This window comes from Malaya genurostris, chromosome 2, assembly GCF_030247185.1.
Source record: "Malaya genurostris strain Urasoe2022 chromosome 2, Malgen_1.1, whole genome shotgun sequence".
NCBI lineage: Eukaryota > Metazoa > Arthropoda > Insecta > Diptera > Culicidae > Malaya > Malaya genurostris.
Window position 1 is genome coordinate 345,911,106 of NC_080571.1, and position 20,218 is coordinate 345,931,323.

Sequence of the window (20,218 nt, forward strand, 5' to 3'; positions counted from 1 at the left end):
ATTTTGCGCGTATTTTTTGGGACTACATTTCACCTTAAGGCAAAGGCATAAGGCGCGTTTGCCTTTCTCTTTTTAAAACTCATAGTTCAGTAATCTGTGAAAGGATTTATATAATCTAACTTCAGTTTTTGCAATGACTGAGCGGAAATATATATTGGAGAACCCAAGTGAAAGAAAAACTAACAGAAAAGATGAATTTTTGGAAAAAGATACGCTCAGAGACAGGACTCGAACCGACCGATACCTTACATCCAAACATCTCCTCTGTCCATCAAACACTAGTCCTCTCGCTTTATACCTATTTCTCCGATCAAGTATCGGTCGGGTGACGGCCAGGATGTAGACCATGTTCGATGTACGTTGCTACTATGTCTGTTTCGCGTTTTAGAGTGACTAAAACAAGATCAGAGTGGCGAAATGGTAGCGCGTATGCACGGAATGCATAAGAACGCAGGTTCGAGTCCTGTCTCTGAGCGTATCTTTTTCCAAAAATTCATCTTTTCTGTTAGTTTTTCTTTCACTTGGCTTCTCCAATATATATTTCCGCTCAGTCATTGCAAAAACTGAACTTAGTCATGGCGGCTTTACGTCAAACTAAAAATTAATAAATCGATAATCTAATTACCAATAGAATCGAAATTTTTCAATTTAAACGTGTATAGCAACAGCATTGAAGTATTTCGATAGTACACTATTGAAAAACCTGTCTCATTTGACCCATGTCAACACCAGCCAATCAGAACGCGTTCTGAGGAAGAGAACAAAATATCAGCTGCTGTACAACTCATCGTTCGAGAAAAATGTTCCGAAAAGTGTTCAATATCGTAGTGAGTTCCACAATTTGGTCCTTCTGAAAGGCAGAAATAAATCCCGCCCAGCACCCTGATAGTTTCTTTCAATGAAATGCAAATCCGAAATGAAATAATCGACATTAAAATACTCTATGCGGCTATTTTTATAGCCGTTAGGACCGCTCATTAGTTAAAAAGCTACAAACGAAATCACAAAAAAATAAAACTCTTAACAAAAATTGAATCAGTTTGGATTCTATCGCCACTGCGAGCAGATGTGTTTTGTGTCGTTTGCAAAGCTAGTTTCGCTTTCGACAAGAGCGATTATGTTACAGCTGCCAGTCATTAGCATTGGTGAAAAAACAACGGTGGAGAGCATTACACAAAATCAGCCGTTCTAATGGCTCTAAAAGTTTTCTAAAGAACTATTAGGATTTGTTGTTCGCAAATCGAAGGTTAATATCCCCAGTTTAGTGCAAATCTAGAACAGTTTGGTTAGATTTGTGCACTTTTCGCTAAGTGAAATTCACAGTAATCCTTAGTTTTTTTTGCGAAAAATGTGACGACATCCTGTTATGTCTCTAACATTACCCACCCGCCTTTTTTGGTGAAAAATAGTCAGTAAAATCAATTCCATGTTTTTAGAAAGACTGCACGAAATGCTATCATGTTCATTTTACCATTTTTTTCGGTTGGTAAACGACTGGAGAATGCGCAATTCAGGCCCCAATGTGGTTCTTAGCCTCTTGTCCAGTAACTCCTATCCCTACCTCTCCGCGGTGCCGGCTGAGGTACGAGCAACCATAGGAAAGATCGGGTAACCAACCCCGGTGGGACCTTGATCGTATGCTGACAGGGAAGGGGGTCCTCTTTAGAGGATGTCGGAGCGTCTGTACTCCATGTTAGGAGTGGCTTCAAACAGCGTCTGTTCCTGCGGCTGAGTATGAAATGCTGCATCCCGTCCAGCTAAATCCAAGGTGGCAACCCCACCAACGGGATCGTCCTAGTGCTAGTTGGGACGTTAAACAGAGCAAGCACGATGATCCTCCGGCGAGACAGGGGGTTGGCGTAGGCCTAATAAGCCGCCCGTAAAACATCTATTACGAATAAGATAGGAGAGAATACGACCCGGAACAATCGGCATAGAACCACGCAACGAAATAAGGACTACGATTTGAAACTTGGAACATGGAACTGCAAGTCGCTAGGTTTCGCAGGCTGCACAGGATAATATACGACGAACTAAATCCTCGCAGCTTCGACGTCGTAGCGCTGCAGGAGCTTTGTTGGATGGGACAGAAGGTGTGGAAAAGCGGACATCGAGCGGCTACCTTCTACCAAAGCTGTGGCACAACGAACGCGCTGGGAACTGGCTTTATAGTGCTGGGCAAGATGCGTCAGCGAGTGATTGGGTGGCAGCCGATCAACGCTAGGATGTGTAAGTTGAGAATTAAAGGCCGTTTTTTTCAATTACAGCATCATCAACGTGCACTGCCCACATGAAGGGAGACCCGATGACGAAAAAGAAGCGTTCTACGTGCAGCTGGAACAAGCCTATGACGGCTGCCCACGCAGAGACGTAAAAATTGTCATCGGTGACATGGATGCCCAGGTAGAAAGGGAGGCAATGTAATAATCGGGCCGAACAGCCTGCATGACGCATCGAATAACAACGGCCAACGGTGTGTCAACTTTGCGGCCCTCCGAGGAATGGTAGTCAGAAGCACCTTCTTTCCCCGCAAGGATATCCACAAAGCTACCTGGGGATCACCTCACCAACAGACCGAAAACCAAATCGACCACGTTTTGATCGACGGAAAATTTTTCTCGGACATCAACAATATTCGCACCTACCGCAGTGCGAATATAGATTCGGACCACTACTTGGTTTCTGTATGCATGCGCTCAAAACTTTCGACGGTGGCTACCAAACGTCGAAACCGAACGTCGCGGTTTAACATCGCGCGGCTCTGGGATGCTGGAGTAGCCCAAGATTACGCGGCTCGTCTCAAAACATGATCACTATTTCACATAATTACACCACTATTCAATGTTGGATGACCTTATAGTTAGTAATGTTTACTTTCCACTTATTTAATCAACGATTGAAGACTTCTTAAATTACCTGATAAGCAATAAAAGCTATAAAAATATGAGATGAAAAGAAGCACTTAATTCAATTGATTGCGCTTTGTTTTCATCTCATTTCGTATCGCAAGGTTGCCAAGTTTTCTCATAATGTTAAATAAAAAAAATTATTTTTCTTCTTTAAATTATCATCAACAAATATTTTTTGGTATCCGTGACATTAGTTTAATTATAAAATTGATATATATATATATATATATATATATATATATATATATATATATATATATATATATATATATATATATATATATATAAAGGGTGATTTTTTAAGAGCTTGAGAACTTTTTTAAACAATAAAACGCATAAAATTTGCAAAATCTCATCGGTTCTTTATTTTAAACGTTAGATTGGTACATGACATTTACTTTTTGAAGATAATTTCATTTAAATGTTGACCGCGGCTGCGTCTTAGGTGGTCCATTCGGAAAATCCGCTTTTTTATCGACAAATTTTGTTCAGCGATGAGGCTCATTTCTGGTTGAATGGCTACGTAAATAAGCAAAATTGCCGCATTTGGAGTGAAGAGCAACCAGAAGCCGTTCAAGAACTGCCCATGCATCCCGAAAAATGCACTGTTTGGTGTGGTTTGTACGCTGGTGGAATCATTGGACCGTATTTTTTCAAAGATGCTGTTGGACGCAACGTTACAGTGAATGGCGATCGCTATCGTTCGATGCTAACAAACTTTTTGTTGCCAAAAATGGAAGAACTGAACTTGGTTGACATGTGGTTTCAACAAGATGGCGCTACATGCCACACAGCTCGCGATTCTATGGCCATTTTGAGGGAAAACTTCGGAGAACAATTCATCTCAAGAAATGGACCGGTAAGTTGGCCACCAAGATCATGCGATTTGACGCCTTTAGACTATTTTTTGTGGGGCTACGTCAAGTCTAAAGTCTACAGAAATAAGCCAGTAACTATTCCAGCTTTGGAAGACAACATTTCCGAAGAAATTCGGGCTATTCCGGCCGAAATGCTCGAAAAAGTTGCCCAAAATTGGACTTTCCGAATGGACCACCTAAGACGCAGCCGCGTTCAACATTTAAATGAAATTATCTTCAAAAAGTAAATGTCATGTACCAATCTAACGTTTAAAATAAAGAACCGATGAGATTTTGCAAATTTTATGCGTTTTATTGTTTAAAAAAGTTCTCAAGCTCTTAAAAAATCACTCTTTATATATATATATATATATATATATATATATATATATATATATATATATATATATATATATATATATATATATATATATATATATATATATATATATATATATATATATATATATATATATATATATATATATATATATATATATATATATATATATATATATATATATATATATATATATACTAATCAAATAGCCATTGTGGCAAATCTAGTAGCACTGGTTTCTTTCCGCTATACGTCACCATAACACTGTTAAATGTGTGTGTTTCATCGGCTGTGCACAGATATTTTCATAGAAAATATGTATCTGCTCTATCTGTTTTCACTAATAAAATGAATCAAATTCAAATTGGTTTTAAATTTTAATATAAATGTTTATCAGTGTTCATCATCAAACATTTGCACAAAAGATTTCCATTTTAACATGTGATTTGTCCGTTGATTAATAAACTTTTAAAGAAGTACTGTAATCAAATACTAATAGATACTCAGAGAGAAAAATCTAACGTTTTACTTTTCACCTTCTATGAACCTTTACAAATCTGTATTAAATTTAGAAAATCTGTAATCTGATTTAACGAACGCGAACGCAAAAATCTATACAATACAGATAAATCTGTATCAATGGCATCTCTGGTTCTACATTTTGTTTTTAGAAGGGCTAATGCCTAAATAGTAACAATTCTTTTATTGTTTATTTTTTAATTCTCCAAATTAACTGCAGAGTAAAATTTTAAATTTGAAACAAAAGGTAATAAAAACGATCCAAAAAATTTTAAACGTCGAAATGATTCCAAACTGTTTTTTTTAAATATCGTGTGTTGTATCATAGTTGGCATTAGGCCCTTTTTAAGGAAAATTCTGTCATTTTGAACCTGAGAGTGTAATAGTGCAATGTTTTGGTTTTGATTGCTGTCGCCATTGCTAATTTATGGGATGAATAAAGGACCAACGATAGGATGAATACAAAACCTTTGAGATGAAATTAGGAGCACAGTAGTGAACATATCAGAAGTGTTTTTAGCTGATTTTTTAATTATTATTTTAATTTCCAAGGAATGTGAATCGATTCCCAATGTGGAGCAAGGCGAATTAAGCAGAAATATGAAAAAAATCGTGGTGATTTTGGTGGCTAAATCAGGTTTTTAAGGTAACGTCCTTACAAATGAGATGAAATAGGGAGCCCTTACCCTATAAAATGAATAATTTTCAACAAACGACTTTATTTCCAAACATTTTTCAAGTAATTTTACACATATTTTCATACGTCTGAGAATCGACCAACATGTTTTGAAACTCCAAATTCAAAAGTTTGCTTTTATTGAGGAATGTGTAAATATGAGCTAAAATAGTAAATAAATTCCTCTATTTCACAGGTCTGGCAAGTTGATAACAACACAAACTCACATCGGCTGTACTGGTCCCCAGGATTTCCGGATGTTCCAGAAGTACCGAAAATGGTGGCCAAAAACCTTCAAAACGGAGCTCACTTACTTTTCTCCGAGATGGATCAACCGATTTTTTGAACTTAGATTCAAGTGAATTGTATTGAGAATTAGGTTTTGCACGAACATGACATAACCTCACAAAAATGAAAAGAATGAACTTTTTTTGACAGTCAACGTATACTTGTTTACAGTTTAAAAGTTCATCAGAAGTTCATCGTTCGAATGAAAAAATTGCAAGTCGCCTCACACTCAACTGATTCATACATATATCGCTCCTTGATGCTGGGAACACATACAGGGCAATCTTTTTAGTTCTTTTCCCTGTGGAACACGTTGTTAACAGGCATTTTTTGGTCATTTTTTTAATTTTTAACTTGCAGTCGCAAAACAAAACAAGTACACGGCAACTGTCAAAGATGAACTTGATTCATCGGCAGTTCATTTGTGTCGTCATCGTGCAAAACCTAATAGGGAAAAATTCTTCTAAGGCTGTGAACCATTTCACGGTTAATTTTAACTTTTGGTTAAAATCTGACACTTGAGTAGTTATTTGGTGTCGAGTAGTTAAATTTGACTAAAACTGTGGCCCATTTCAAAATTTGACGGACGGAAAGTTATTTGGGTTTATTTTCCACTGGAAATAATTTCAACTAAAGAATTAGTATTAGAATTTTCATTGCGAGATTTTTTTCAGTGTTGGAAAATAACTATCGATCTGTCAAAAATAACCATGCTCTCGAGCAGGGTTATTTTTGACAACATCAAATTAACCACTCGAGTGTCAGATTTTAACCAAAAGTTAAAACTAACCGCGAAATGGTTCACAGCCTAAATTGGAATGAAAACTATTTCAATGCATATGCCATGTAAGTTACTTGTCATACGCACCGTCTTCGGCTGTATCGGTTTCCGCAGACCGGTTCTGCAAGTATCGGAAATAATGGTAAAAACTGAACTCACTCGATTTTCTTCGAGATGGCGCAATCGATTTACTCAAACTTATAATCAAAAGGTCTCACGGTCCTTTACAACGGTAATGAATTTGGTACGGATATGACTTCCGTGTCGTGATTGTTGGTTGCCTGCGTGGTAGCTTTTATTCCTCCATACTGACACCGGACTGGCGACTCGCGACTGCCGTTTTCAAGGTAACCGCGAAAATGTGGCCTACTGCCCACAGAAAATTTAATTTTCAGAGCAGAAGATATTACTTTTACATTCCGGTTCTGGAATTACAGGATGATGAGTGTTTGAAATTACTAATCTTTATATAGAGCAACAATGTAGAATAGAGAAAAATTCTTAATTAGACTCGAAGCTGTGCCAACGCATAGGTCATGGAAGTTGCTGGCCATATGAATAGACTTCGGTTATACCGAACCGCAGAATGCGGTTCTGGGAATACCAGAAATAGGAATCAAAATCGGGGCTCACAATCTCCAAAACGGAGCTCGACCTATTTTCAAAAACAAAAAGCCCAAATAAAAGGTGTTCCGGAATTACAGAGAGAAATGTGTTTATTTAGTGTAGATCGATGCTGCAAAAACGAAAAAAAAATCTGATTTTGGCTCAAAACTGTTTCGAATTGTAGGTAAACTCAGTTTACGTCAGAAAAAACTTTCCTGTTTCTATTCAAAAATACCACAGTAATATTATTAGGATTATAAGTAATATGTGACAGGCATCAACACCCCACTAGGCAGTTTCAAAGAAATTTTTATTTACATATGTAACTCGAAAGCTCCTACTCTCGTTCAAAGCAATAAAACAAATAATAACGAATGTTTATGCTAAACTTAGCCAGTATTCCCAGAATCAATGATGTGAAAAAAAGAAGACTTTGCTCAGAGTATTGCAATTGCTTTTTTTACCACTAGTTTTATCATGTAGAAGGTAAAAGTTTACAAATAAATATATGAAACAAAAAGCTAGAAGTCTGCACGATCAATGTCATTTTCGCTTGAGAAAACTTAAACCGACCCAGGGTAGTTCCATCAAACAAAAGCTTTTAACGAAACTGTGTTGGTTTCGCACTTAGCAACGGGGATATGAGAATACCTGATATAAACAGTAGGTTTCAGTTCAACGGTGTTGATACTAGGTTCGAAACTAGCCTCAAACAAACGGTTTGACAGCAGTTAGGGTGGAAACTAGGTTAGGTTTGGCATCAAGCGAAAACGACATAAGATTTCCGACTAAAAGCACATTTTACCTGGAAAGTAGAGAGAACTATCCTGGGCTCCATCGCCTACTCCGCTTCCGCCGCCACTAGCACTTTCGAACATTTTACTCAACCCCGACTTCATCAGTTGATTGATATATTCCGCACTGGTTTGATTATAGAGGTCACTAGCCGTCGGATTAGTGTTCATACTGTACTTTTTCTTGATAAACTCTTTTCGGAAGGTCGGCCGCCTTCGTGAACTGAACGGTGTCTTGATGCCGTCGGTAGAGCCGTGCACCATCTTCATGTGGCGCACCAGCTTCTGGTAGTGACGGGAGGCGTACAGACACCTCTTGCACTCGTTGATAATGATCTTTTCGCCGTGGACATCGCGCAAATGAGTCAGATATTTCCGAGGGTTCTGCGTAAAGTAGGTACAACTACTACACGAATAGTTCCGCTTGATTTTACACTGGGGCAACTGCTGTTCGGCACTATCACCCGGATCACCACCTTTGTTCACACTGTCCTCTAGAATTAATCCGAACCTGCTCAAGTCTTCTTCGCCGGACAACAGTTTCAGACTCTCGGCAAGCGATTGACCGGAAGGCGTAGATTGCTGGCTACGATCCTTCCCAGCCGGCGAAGGCGAAGCCGAACTGTTGGTCTGTTGGTTAAGGAATACCTCGTCTCCGCTAACGACACGCCGCACGATCAGTTTGTCGCCTTCACGTTGGACCATGGAAGGCGCATCCATATTTCAGGATTGGCGGTGGTGTTTTTCTTGGGCGCGTCCTGTAGAAAAAAATGATAAAACAAATTGACGGTTAGTAGGTGGCAGATTTTATGACAGCTATGAGACGAAATTCGGGGAACAATGAAGCGCCACGCCAAGAGATATAGGTGCATCTAGTGTGATTGAAGCTTCGATTTTGTTATTCGATAAAATTACTACAAGATAATACAAAACCAAACAATACTCTTCTAACGACTAGATATGGCAGTTGAATTGTGATTATTTCCGTTGTTCAAACATTCGTGATACTTAAGCGATAGTCCCAATCTTTTTTCGCGGCTCTTGCCTTTAACGAAAAAACTTGCTCAGTTTCTTTACCCCCCCCCCCCCCGAACTTCATCAGCACATTAACATCACACGGCCACCGAAAATTAAAGAGCAAAGTGTTTTACTCTGTAAACTCTTATCGGTTGCTCCCGGATGGAAAATTACCGAGATTTTTAGTAAGAAAAAAAAACTAATAGGAAATCTCTGAAATAATACATACATACGAGTTATTGACAAATTATTATCATTAATCATTAGATATAACACAAATATTCCACTGTAGTAGAGTTGGTTTTCTTATATTTCCGTCACCTTTTCTTGATCATAGTACTAATAAATTTTTAACGTCACAGTGTTTTTAACAATTCTGTTTACATCCCGGTAAAGCAACTTGGTTCAATATTAGGTAAAGTTCATGTAAACAATTCTACTGAATTGTTGATAATTAACCTAACCTGAGACTCAAAATCTACACCGAAAATCACACAAAATCTTCACGCTAGTATCATGTGCGAAGCATTTGAACTATCACTACTTGTAACGGGTGGCAACTAAAATTTTGGAATTTCTTTCTCAAGCTGTCAAAAAAAGACAAACATACTTGGAGAAGATCTGATTTATTGAAATTAAAGATACATTGTTCATTGTTGAAAAAAAAAATAGTTAACATTTGAAAACGGTCCGTAATCGGATGTTCTGCGAAGCTTCCGTTTGATGACGGAACAGGAGCGTTGTATGGTCTTCATGTCAACTTTGCGAATGCATCTCATGATTCTACCAATCAACTGTTAGCAATTCGTGGCTCTCCAGTTATTTTTGTACACCAAGGAGCTCAAAACTCCGAAGAAATCTTCGATTAGGCGACACTGAGGTAGATTTATCGGGTTGTGGTTTTTGGGTACAAATGGGATCGAATGGGTATTCAGAAACGATTGTGTTTTTTGGCGCAATCCGATGACGCTTTCTCCGGCCAAAACACGTGTTGTCCATCAGCATGATGTTTTTGAAGAAACGGGATCAGAATTTTCTTCGAACATTCGTTCTGGTACACATCTTGATTGATTGCAACACAGATGGCTTGAACCATGGCTTAGAAATACCTTTCTCGGAAATGGCAATGTACAGCATCACTTTCTGTCAAAACTATGTTTAAACTTATATTTTATGTTCGAAGATTCAGAAAATACTAGCAGAAAGAGGAGAAAGAGAGTTAACACATACACATTATCTAAAACGCATAATCTATCTTTCATCTTAGTGAATTTGCACATGAAATCTTAAAACAAATCGCTTTGGTTATGTATTGAAATGAAAAAGCATATTAAATTGAAGAGCTTTTTACATATGAATTGGTCGTACAAATTTTTATCAGTGTAATAGTCACGATGTACTTGATGCATGGTTATGTCGTATGGATTGGAATCGCAGTAGGCGTCAGACAACATTTCTACTCTTGTCAGTTTTAGAAAAGTGTAATTCACACATGTTTGTTTGTAAATTAGAGCGAATTTCTAAAACTTGAAAGTTTTTACTTGAACTAAAAGTTATCATAATGTTGAATTGTGTGTTCCGTGCACGGTCGGACATTCTGACGACGTACCATAACCCAGGCATCGTATGTACTAGTCCAGCTAAGTATTTGAGTTTTATGTCGGGACCGAATCTTTTTTCATTATTATTTTTTTAAACACCCTGATTTTGTGTTTCCATCGTGCTCGGATGTTTCGATAGAGTGTGAGGTTTTAATTCTGTGTTTCGATTGAGTTCGAGTTTTCTATACATACTGGAATTTTAGCATTACAGTATCGTGTCCAAAGCAACACGATATCAACGCTAAACGTGTTTCAATCTTGTAGTATGACCCCCATCAAAAGTAAATCTGAGCATTGAAAACAATCCTTAGTGTGTAGTAAAAGTGCTCTGAAACCTCCATTTACGAAATGAACTTTTTTTTAAACCGACATTAACTTTGCGTCAGCTAAACAATTTATATTGGACTGCTAGGTGGTTTAACAGTTCAACATAAACTGTTATGCTCTGACGAGTCTAAGACGAAACGTTAAAAGAAGAGGGTGGCTCTAAATCAGAAACAGAAACGAACAAAAAGTTTGAGAAATATTATGGAGCTTTCGATTCTGTAGATAGAGGTTTTGCGAGTTGCGTGATGGTCAAAACTTCACTGCTAATAAAGCACACAGCGGCAGGCCCTACGAAGCAGAACAGAGTCAAAACCACATAAAATTGAGGATGGAACCGGGGTAAAATAATAATAATAATAATACATAAAATAGTAGTTTAATTTTTGACACTATATACGTTACGAAGTTTTTTTAGGCCTATCTGATTCCACACCTGAGTAAAGATGCTATGGAACTTTTTTGTTCCTTAAGGTCATTCGCCTCTTCGAATTAGAAAAACTTTCTGCGTGTTTGGGAATCGAACCCAGGCGGGTTATGTGAAAGGCATCGACTTACCCATCCCCAGTATGGAAAATGTTCCATTTGACGAATCGTTTCACTCGATATTATTGTGAGATGGGAAGCGTTACTTTAAAGTTAAAGTTAAAGAAGCTAGAAGCTAGTGTTCCATACGATAATTTTCGTAAATTGAGGGTTAAAAATCATATGAGTTATTTTGTGAAAATTATGAATGTTAAAAACCGTTATAAGGGTTAGACTCTTGCGGTAAACTAGTTACGATGAGCTACTTTGAAGGATGTTATAGGTGTAAAGAAGCGTTACATGCGCTACTTTAGGGTAAGTTATAAACATTAGCAAGCGTTACATGCGTTACTTTTTTAGTAAGTTATAGGCGTTTCAAAGCGTTACTTGCGTTACTTTTTTGTATGTTAAAGGTGTTACGAAGCATTACATGCGTTACTTTTTTGTAAGTCATAGGCTTTAATAAGCGTTACATGCGTTACTTTCTAGTAAATTACAAGCGTTGCAAAGCGTTATAAACGTTACTTAATTTAAAATGGTTATGTGCACCTAGCATAAATTTGGGGGTAAAAGCAAGCTTTTTCCCCTTCAAATTATCACAATCTGTACGGCCAGTAAGCCGAAACTTGTTTCGTTCGAGACGTCAGTTTAGACGTTACACTTCTTGTGTACAAAAAAAGTGTCTTGCAAGTAGCATTAACTTTACGTCTGCTCAGCGGATTATGTTGATCCGGGGGTTTGCGTTAGCATAATCTGCTGACGCACTGATGAGTCGAAGACGAAACGTAAACTTAATTTAAAATGGTTATGTGCACCTAGCATAAATTTGGGGGTAAAAGCAAGCTTTTTTCCCTTCAAATTATCACAATCTGTACGGCCAGTAAGCCGAAACTTGTTTCGTTCGAGACGTCAGTTTAGACGTTACACTTCTTGTGTACAAAAAAAGTGTCTTGCAAGTAGCATTAACTTTACGTCTGCTCAGCGGATTATGTTGATCCGGGGGTTTGCGTTAGCATAATCTGCTGACGCACTGATGAGTCGAAGACGAAACGTAAACTTAATTTAAAATGGTTATGTGCACCTAGCATAAATTTGGGGGTAAAAGCAAGCTTTTTCCCCTTCAAATTATCACAATCTGTACGGCCAGTAAGCCGAAACTTGTTTCGTTCGAGACGTCAGTTTAGACGTTACACTTCTTGTGTACAAAAAAAGTGTCTTGCAAGTAGCATTAACTTTACGTCTGCTCAGCGGATTATGTTGATCCGGGGGTTTGCGTTAGCATAATCTGCTGACGCACTGATGAGTCGAAGACGAAACGTAAACTTAATTTAAAATGGTTATGTGCACCTAGCATAAATTTGGGGGTAAAAGCAAGCTTTTTCCCCTTCAAATTATCACAATCTGTACGGCCAGTAAGCCGAAACTTGTTTCGTTCGAGACGTCAGTTTAGACGTTACACTTCTTGTGTACAAAAAAAGTGTCTTGCAAGTAGCATTAACTTTACGTCTGCTCAGCGGATTATGTTGATCCGGGGGTTTGCGTTAGCATAATCTGCTGACGCACTGATGAGTCGAAAACGAAACGTAAACTTAATTTAAAATGGTTATGTGCACCTAGCATAAATTTGGGGGTAAAAGCAAGCTTTTTCCCCTTCAAATTATCACAATCTGTACGGCCAGTAAGCCGAAACTTGTTTCGTTCGAGACGTCAGTTTAGACGTTACACTTCTTGTGTACAAAAAAAGTGTCTTGCACAGGGTTGCGAACGGTACTGGAGAATGACACGAAACAGCAGACATTCAAACCGCGCAAATGACAGCAGTCGCCGATTGTACTTCGCCACGACTGCAGGAGATGAAAAATGTCATAAGTCTCATGACATTTTTTCTCGTGAATGTCGCCGTTTGCTCGCATCGATAGCTGTTCTGCTCTTTTCAATCTGAGAATGGCTAACCGCAATAAACAGTTGCTCCTTCCAAATTCAATAACTTTCGAGAGACAGTCGTCAACAAGGTTCAACTTTGAAATTCGTTTTATGTCGATTCTCATGAGGTGTAGGGGGACATGCACAAGAAAGTCTTGCTTTCCAATGCAGACGGTTTTTTGCTGTATCCTTACATGTTTTGTTTCTCTGCCTTCCCGTTGGAAGGAGAAAAGCAAAGTAAATGCTTTGACTTCCAGAATTTGGATGGTGGGTTCGTTTTGGCAGTTCGGGTGATTTTGTTTTATTTCCAGTTGGTTGATTCACTCCAATGCACTTTGTCGATCAAACAATTAAACCCCGTTTAGCATGATTCAGAATTGTAGAAGTAATAGGAGCGCAAAATGTATTGTCTCTTCTGTAATATTTCTTGCCTTTGCGTCATACTATATAGACAAAAGCTGCGCTCCTGATACTTTGTGTATGAAATTTAAGTAAATAGTTGGAATATTTTTGAAACATCTGCATGAACAAGCATTGTGATTGAATTTTTTCAAAACTGAAATTGAACCGGTAATGAAAACACCGCCGTTAGCATTTAATTTATAGCCACAGATCGGTCACAGCGGATATGACAGTTCCGTTATGAAAATGTCATGACATTTTGAGCTCGTGACATTCTCGAAACCCGTGACCGAAATTGAACAAAGCAGCTAGTTATCCAGTATGTACCTACACTACCACAAAGCGAACGCTGTGGCTTTGACTGATGTGAGAGAGTGCGACAAAATTAACTGCTCTCAATATTGCTGTCGTGTGTCGTGGCTCTCATGATTGCGCCAAGCTCTCGTGTCATTGGGTGTTGGCTACTGTTGAATGTAGCAGCTGCGCGTATCGATGGCAGTGACTGTCTTATGCTTGGTGATAGTTTAAAAAAATGTCAAATTTTCGCACCCTTGGTCTTGCAAGTAGCATTAACTTTACGTCTGCTCAGCGGATTATGTTGATCCGGGGGTTTGCGTTAGCATAATCTGCTGACGCACTGATGAGTCGAAGACGAAACGTAAACTTAATTTAAGTTACTGTTTTGTAAGTCATAGGCGATACTAAGCGTTACATGCGTTACTTTTTTTAATAATTATTTATTGGAATATGAGTTAAATTGAATTGTTCAGATTCAAATTGGGTGTTCAGCCGTAAGTGGTTACTTTTCAGCTCTTTTATATACATGATTTGGTTATTTGCATGAAGACATCATTTGCTTCCGCAATTCTGTGATTTTTTGTGTAGGCAAAATTTTAAACCTACTTGTATTGTGTAATGGGGAAAAGGTACTTATATACTAACTTACTAACTAATACAGATAGCGAATCGATGCAATTGAAGATTGCATCGATTTTTGTCGGAATTTGCTTATAATATTATGTGACATTACATCTAATGGTTCTATATTTGTGAGTCTGTGCAACTCATTTGTACTAAACCAGGGAGGACGCTTCAAAATCATTTTCAGAATTTTATTCTGAATCCTTTGAAGCGTTTTCTTCCTGGTGGACCTTGACAACTTGACCAAATTGGTACCGCATAAAGCATGGCTGGTCTGAAAATTTGTTTATAAATTAACAACTTGTTTTTTAGACAGAGCTTAGAATTTCTGCTTATAAGATGATATAAACATTTAATATATTTATTACGCTTTGCCTGGATTTCTTCAATGTGATCCTTGAGTGAGTTTTTAGTCATACGTTAAACCTAAGTATTTTACTTGATCAGACCATGTCAATTCCAAGCCATTCAAGTTGAGAATGCGATTATTGTTTGGTTTAAGAAAAGATGCTCTTGACTTATGAGGAAAGATAATTAATTGCGTTTTTGCTGCATTTGGTTTAATTTTCCTTTTTGACAGAAAATATTTAAACTCTTTTGTGGGCGACTGCAGATCACGCTTAGACTTCTACCTGTGGCTAACAGACTTGTGCCGTCACAGAATGCGATTTCTGATTAACAAAGGGTAGGATTGGAAGATCAGAAGTGAAAATATTGCACAAGATTGGAGCTACGCTCGAACCCTGCTGTGTTTTTTTTGTATGTTATAGGCGTTACGAAGCGTTACATTCGTTACTTTCTAGTAAGTTACAAGCGTTACAAAGGGTTATAAACGTTACATGCGTTACTTTTTTTAATCATAGGCGTTACAAAGCGTTACATGTGATACTTTTTTGTTAATCATAGACGTTACGAAGCGTTTTTCTGCGTTACTTTTTTGTGAGTTATGACGTTACTTGCGTTACGTGTATGAGTTTTTAATGAGCTAAATGCGTTACGAAGCGTTACACGTGTTACTATTGTTAATATGTTAGTTATAGGCGTTACGAAGCGTTTCATGCATTACTTTTTTTGTAAGTTACAGTCGTTACGAGGCGTTACAAGCGTTACTCGGAGGCGTGGGGCTCTGGCCTCTTCCGAAATCAGAAACAGGGACGAAAAAAAGTTTGAAAAATATTATGGGGCTGTTGATTACACTGTGAGATAGAGGTTTTGAGAGTAACGTGATGGTCAAAACTCTATTGGCAATAAAACATGCAGCGGCAGGTCCTACGAAGCAGAACAGAATCAAAACAACATAAAATGGAGGATGAAAAATAAATGGTAATAATAATAAAACAATAAATTGTACTGGACGACCGGAAAGAGAAAGTGCGTGAGCATGCCTTATCTAAGGAGTGTATCGAAAATAAGCTATGCCTTTATATAAGAAGCATAGTACACCTCCACTGTTCTGGCTGGATTTGGCGTCGGCTCACTATGCCAAAACCACTCTCAATTGGCTTGCGGAAAAGGGTATACATTTCGTTGAGAAAAATATCAATCTACCAAATTAGCCTCAACTTCGACCCATCGAACGTTTATGGGCAATCGTGAAGAGGGTCTTCAAGAAGACTGGTTAGGCAGCTGGGAACATGCAGGAGTTCAAAAAAATTTGGGCTCAAGCGTCCAAAAAATGCGATGCAACACTTGTCCGGAACTTGATGAAGAGCGTTCGATCAAAAGTTCGAAAACTCGTGAACGAATAACTTAAATTTCATCTGGTTTTTAGTTTGAATAGAATATCGTTTTTTATCATAATTTGAAAGAAAAATTTGTGGATAGCTTATTTTCGATACACTCCTTATTTAGGGCTAGAAAGACGAACGTAATCGCACTTCGAGTACATGTTTGGCAGAATCCATTATTATAGGCCAGAGAACAGAATGATTACGGAAGACGGAAGGATCACAATGTCAGTTTTCTGGGATCGGCATAGTATACTTTTGGAGAACTACCTCAAGTCAGAAAAAAACAGTATTAGCAAGCATTGATGAAGCGATTGAAGACTCTGTGAAATGGCCTTAAATGATGCACATGGGCATCACTACCATGGTTGAATTCAACGATTTAGATTTCATTCACTTGGGCATCATCCTCGTTCACCCGATTTGGCTTCCTCGTACTATTATCTGATGGTTTCTGATGGAAGATGGTTTCCGTCGGCTTTGCTACTCTATGCAGTGAATTGTCGTCATTCAAAGTAGAAATGTAAATGATCTCAGAATGTATATGGCATCATCACAATCCGGCATACCGGATTTCCCTGCCATAGACGACGGTTTTGAAGGAATAAGCGATATATCAAAGGGAAAACATCGCTCTGATTGGTCAATCGATGCAACAACGCAGCTGTTGGAAGCACGCGAATCTATAAATAGAAGCGAAATTATAGCTAACGTTTCAGTCCCACGCGTACCATGCTAGAGGTAGGTTGTTGCTAGACAGCAAGACAGAAAGTGCCATAAAACGATTTGAAGTTTTAATTGGTATGCTTTGATCTTGTGTCATGCAAGTTCGGATGAAATTCCATGTAATGTCGTTTCGCCTGAGAAATTGACAATTACCCCAGCGTGAATTTTGAGTGCGTAGGATTAATTTCTATCTTATATAAGATGAACTCGATTGATAATGAGAAATAGTTTATCGCTTCAACCGAAATCGCAGAATGGTAGAGAAACTTAACGCTATAAAAATCACTGCTTGCATACAAAACTTGAACACAAGCTTGACGAAGAAAAGCTTCAAAATCAAAATCGTATGTACAAACATATAATTGCATACATTTGGGATATTGGTGTAATTTCGTCGGCTATAAAACAAACAATGCTCGGTGTTGGTTCCTAATCAAGATCAATCTAAGCAGACTCTCGTGCAATTGCGGATTTAAAAGTGTGACGATTGAATGAACTGTTTGATTGTAGATCATAAAAAATGTTGGTTGCCTTATTCCATTTTAATTCAGTGTAGGACTCGAAAATTCGATTGATTTTGTAAAAATCACTTGTACAACTCTTTTTTGTAGAATTTATTTTGTTGTAGTCTACACACTAAGATTCAATTGCTTTGTTCGGTAATATTTTTGACGAAAAATTTCGGTAATCTATAGAAATGGCCTATATTTCGATACATGAGTTTTCTTTTACAATAATTATGCAAATTTTTACTGGACGATCAGTCTTGCGTAGATTTCCATTACAGAATTTTGTGAATAGATATACAATTCATACTTTTTTGTGGAATAAAACCATAGCCACAACAGGTTGGAATTTTCTTCATTCGTTTTTGTGATTTTGTGTTGTTTTTTGAAATCCGAAAATCCAGAATTTTAACCAAAGGAAAACAAACAAACAAAAAAAAATACCGAACAATCAGTTAGATCCAATTGGTTTACAGTTTACGGTAGTTGTTTGACAATTCAGCAACTACCGAACGATCGGTAATCAATTTAATTGCCGAACTGATTACCGAACGTTCAGCTGTTGAAAATTCGGTAAAAAATTACCGAATTCTGCGAAAATTTCTAAGTGTGTAGATTTATTTTGGAAAAACAAAGTATGCAAAGTGGCTTTTTGTGCAAAAATCTATATACAGTGGCACAAAGTTGTATTCGTACACCTGTATATATTTGGATAAACAATATTTTTCGTCTTCATATAAGCATTAATTATTTTAGGTGACCATGTACATTTTATTCTTGTGCATTTTCCAATGCGAAACGCACACTATTTCAAGAAAATGTCAAGTTTTTACCAATCTTATGATAATATATTGTCCCGGGTTGGCGGTTCAACGCATAGGACGCTGGTCTTACAAGCCAGTTGTCGTATGTTCGAGCCCCGACCTGGAAGGATTCTTAGTGTCAGTAGAATCCATAGTACTAGTCATGCAATGATTCTGTACACTAAGAATCGGCTGCGAAGTCTGTTGAAACAGAAAGGCCAAATTCCACCAAAGGAATGTAATGCCAAGACTTTGCTTTTTATGATAATATATCTCGTTAACGAAAAGATTCAGCGGCAAAATCGTATTCGTACAGCGAGTCGAAAACGTAGTTTTTCATAATTTACTACTACGAATTGCGTTCAAAGTTCAAGCTTAGCTAAAATTAAGGTATACAAGTATGTCTGGATTTTAAGATGATTGATTGTAATAATAATTTATCTGTTGTAGCATCGAAAGCGTTGAAGGTAAAGAAACAAATATTTCCCAACGGGAGCTGATGATTTCTCATCATAAAGATGGAAAATTATTAAGAGAGATTTCAGATATTCTTCAAAAACCGCGATCCACTGTATAGTACGTGATCAAAAAGTTTGTTGAAGAAAAGCGAATCGCAAATGCACCATGAAACACCAACCGAAAAAAACTAACTCCGCATGATGAGCGATTTGTTTTGAGAAAAATTAGAGAAAATCGTAAAAGCAGTGCAGTGGAGATAACTAAAGAACTGAATAACCGAAACAAAGTAAATTTTTTCGCCGAAACAGTAAGAAATGTGTTGAGAAAGAACAACTTTAATGCTCGCGCTCCAAGGAAAAAGCCTTTTATCAATGCCAAGAACAAAGCAAAACGGTTAAATTTTGCGACACAGTTTTTAATCGTCCAGCAAGTGAATGGTACGATGTTATTTGCATTGATGAATCAAAATTTAATATTTTTGGCTCTGATAGACGTCTGTTCGTATGGAGAAAACCCAATGATGAATTGAACCCAAAAAATCTAAAAGCTACCGTGAAGTACGGTGGTGGAGGGGTTATGGTATGGGGTTGTATGTCAGCCAATGGAGTTGGGAACTTAGAGTTCATCGATGGAATAACCAAGTGCCGAAAAAATGGGTTTAAACGATGGTTTCAAATTTTACCAAGACAACGATCCTAACAACAAGGCATACAGTGTCCGATTATGGTTATTATACAACTGTAAAAAAGTTATAGAAACTCCTCCACAATCACCCGACATCAATCCAATTGAGAATTTATGGGAGCATTTAGATAAAAAGATTAGAAATATTCAGATTTCTAATAAAAAGGATCTAAAGAAGCATTTGCTCAACGAATGCAACAATAACAGATCGGCTGAAAAGTTCGTATCGTTTCTATGAGAGGGCGCCACTAGAATTAAATCCATACCATTTTCAGTTAGTACCAACCTTCAAAAGATACGTGTATAAATTTGACAGCTGTCTGATTATTAGTTTGTGGGATATTGCATTTTGAGTGAAGCTACTTTTGTTATTGCGAAAAAAAAACGGAAAAAAAAGAATTTCGTGTGTTGATGAAACACTACTTTTTGATGAAAAAAAAGTGCCGCCGATACCAAAAAATGGCTTGATGAGTGTTATCCAGACTCTGCACCGGGCGAAGCAACAATTCGTAAGTGGTTTGCAAATATGAGCACCGAAGACGATGAACTCAGTGGACGTCCAAAAGAGGCTGTTACCGATGAAAACGTGAAAAAATCCACAAAATGATTTTCAATGACCGTAAAGTGAAGTTGATCGAGATAGCTGACACCCTAAAGATATCAAAGGAACGTGTTGGACATATTATTCACGAATATTTGGATATGAGAAAGCTTTGAGCAAAATGGGTGCCGCGTGAGCTCACAATCGATCAAAAACAACAACGAATTGATGATTCTGAGCAGTGTTTGGAGCTGTTATATCGAAATAAAACCGATTTCTTTCGTCGATA

General features: G+C 37.7%; 1 protein-coding gene across 3 annotated transcripts in view; it reads right to left on the bottom strand.

Annotated features, from left to right (window-relative positions):
• Nucleotides 1-20,218, bottom strand: part of LOC131431972 (uncharacterized) — an 85,043-nt gene that overhangs the window by 19,491 nt on the left and 45,334 nt on the right. For all 3 annotated transcript variants that reach the window (XM_058597969.1, XM_058597968.1, XM_058597970.1), the window contains one exon: nucleotides 7,782-8,528. In XM_058597969.1, coding sequence (XP_058453952.1) covers nucleotides 7,782-8,490 — 709 coding nt within the window. In that variant the 5' untranslated portion in view covers nucleotides 8,491-8,528. The remainder of the gene's footprint in view (nucleotides 1-7,781; nucleotides 8,529-20,218) is intronic.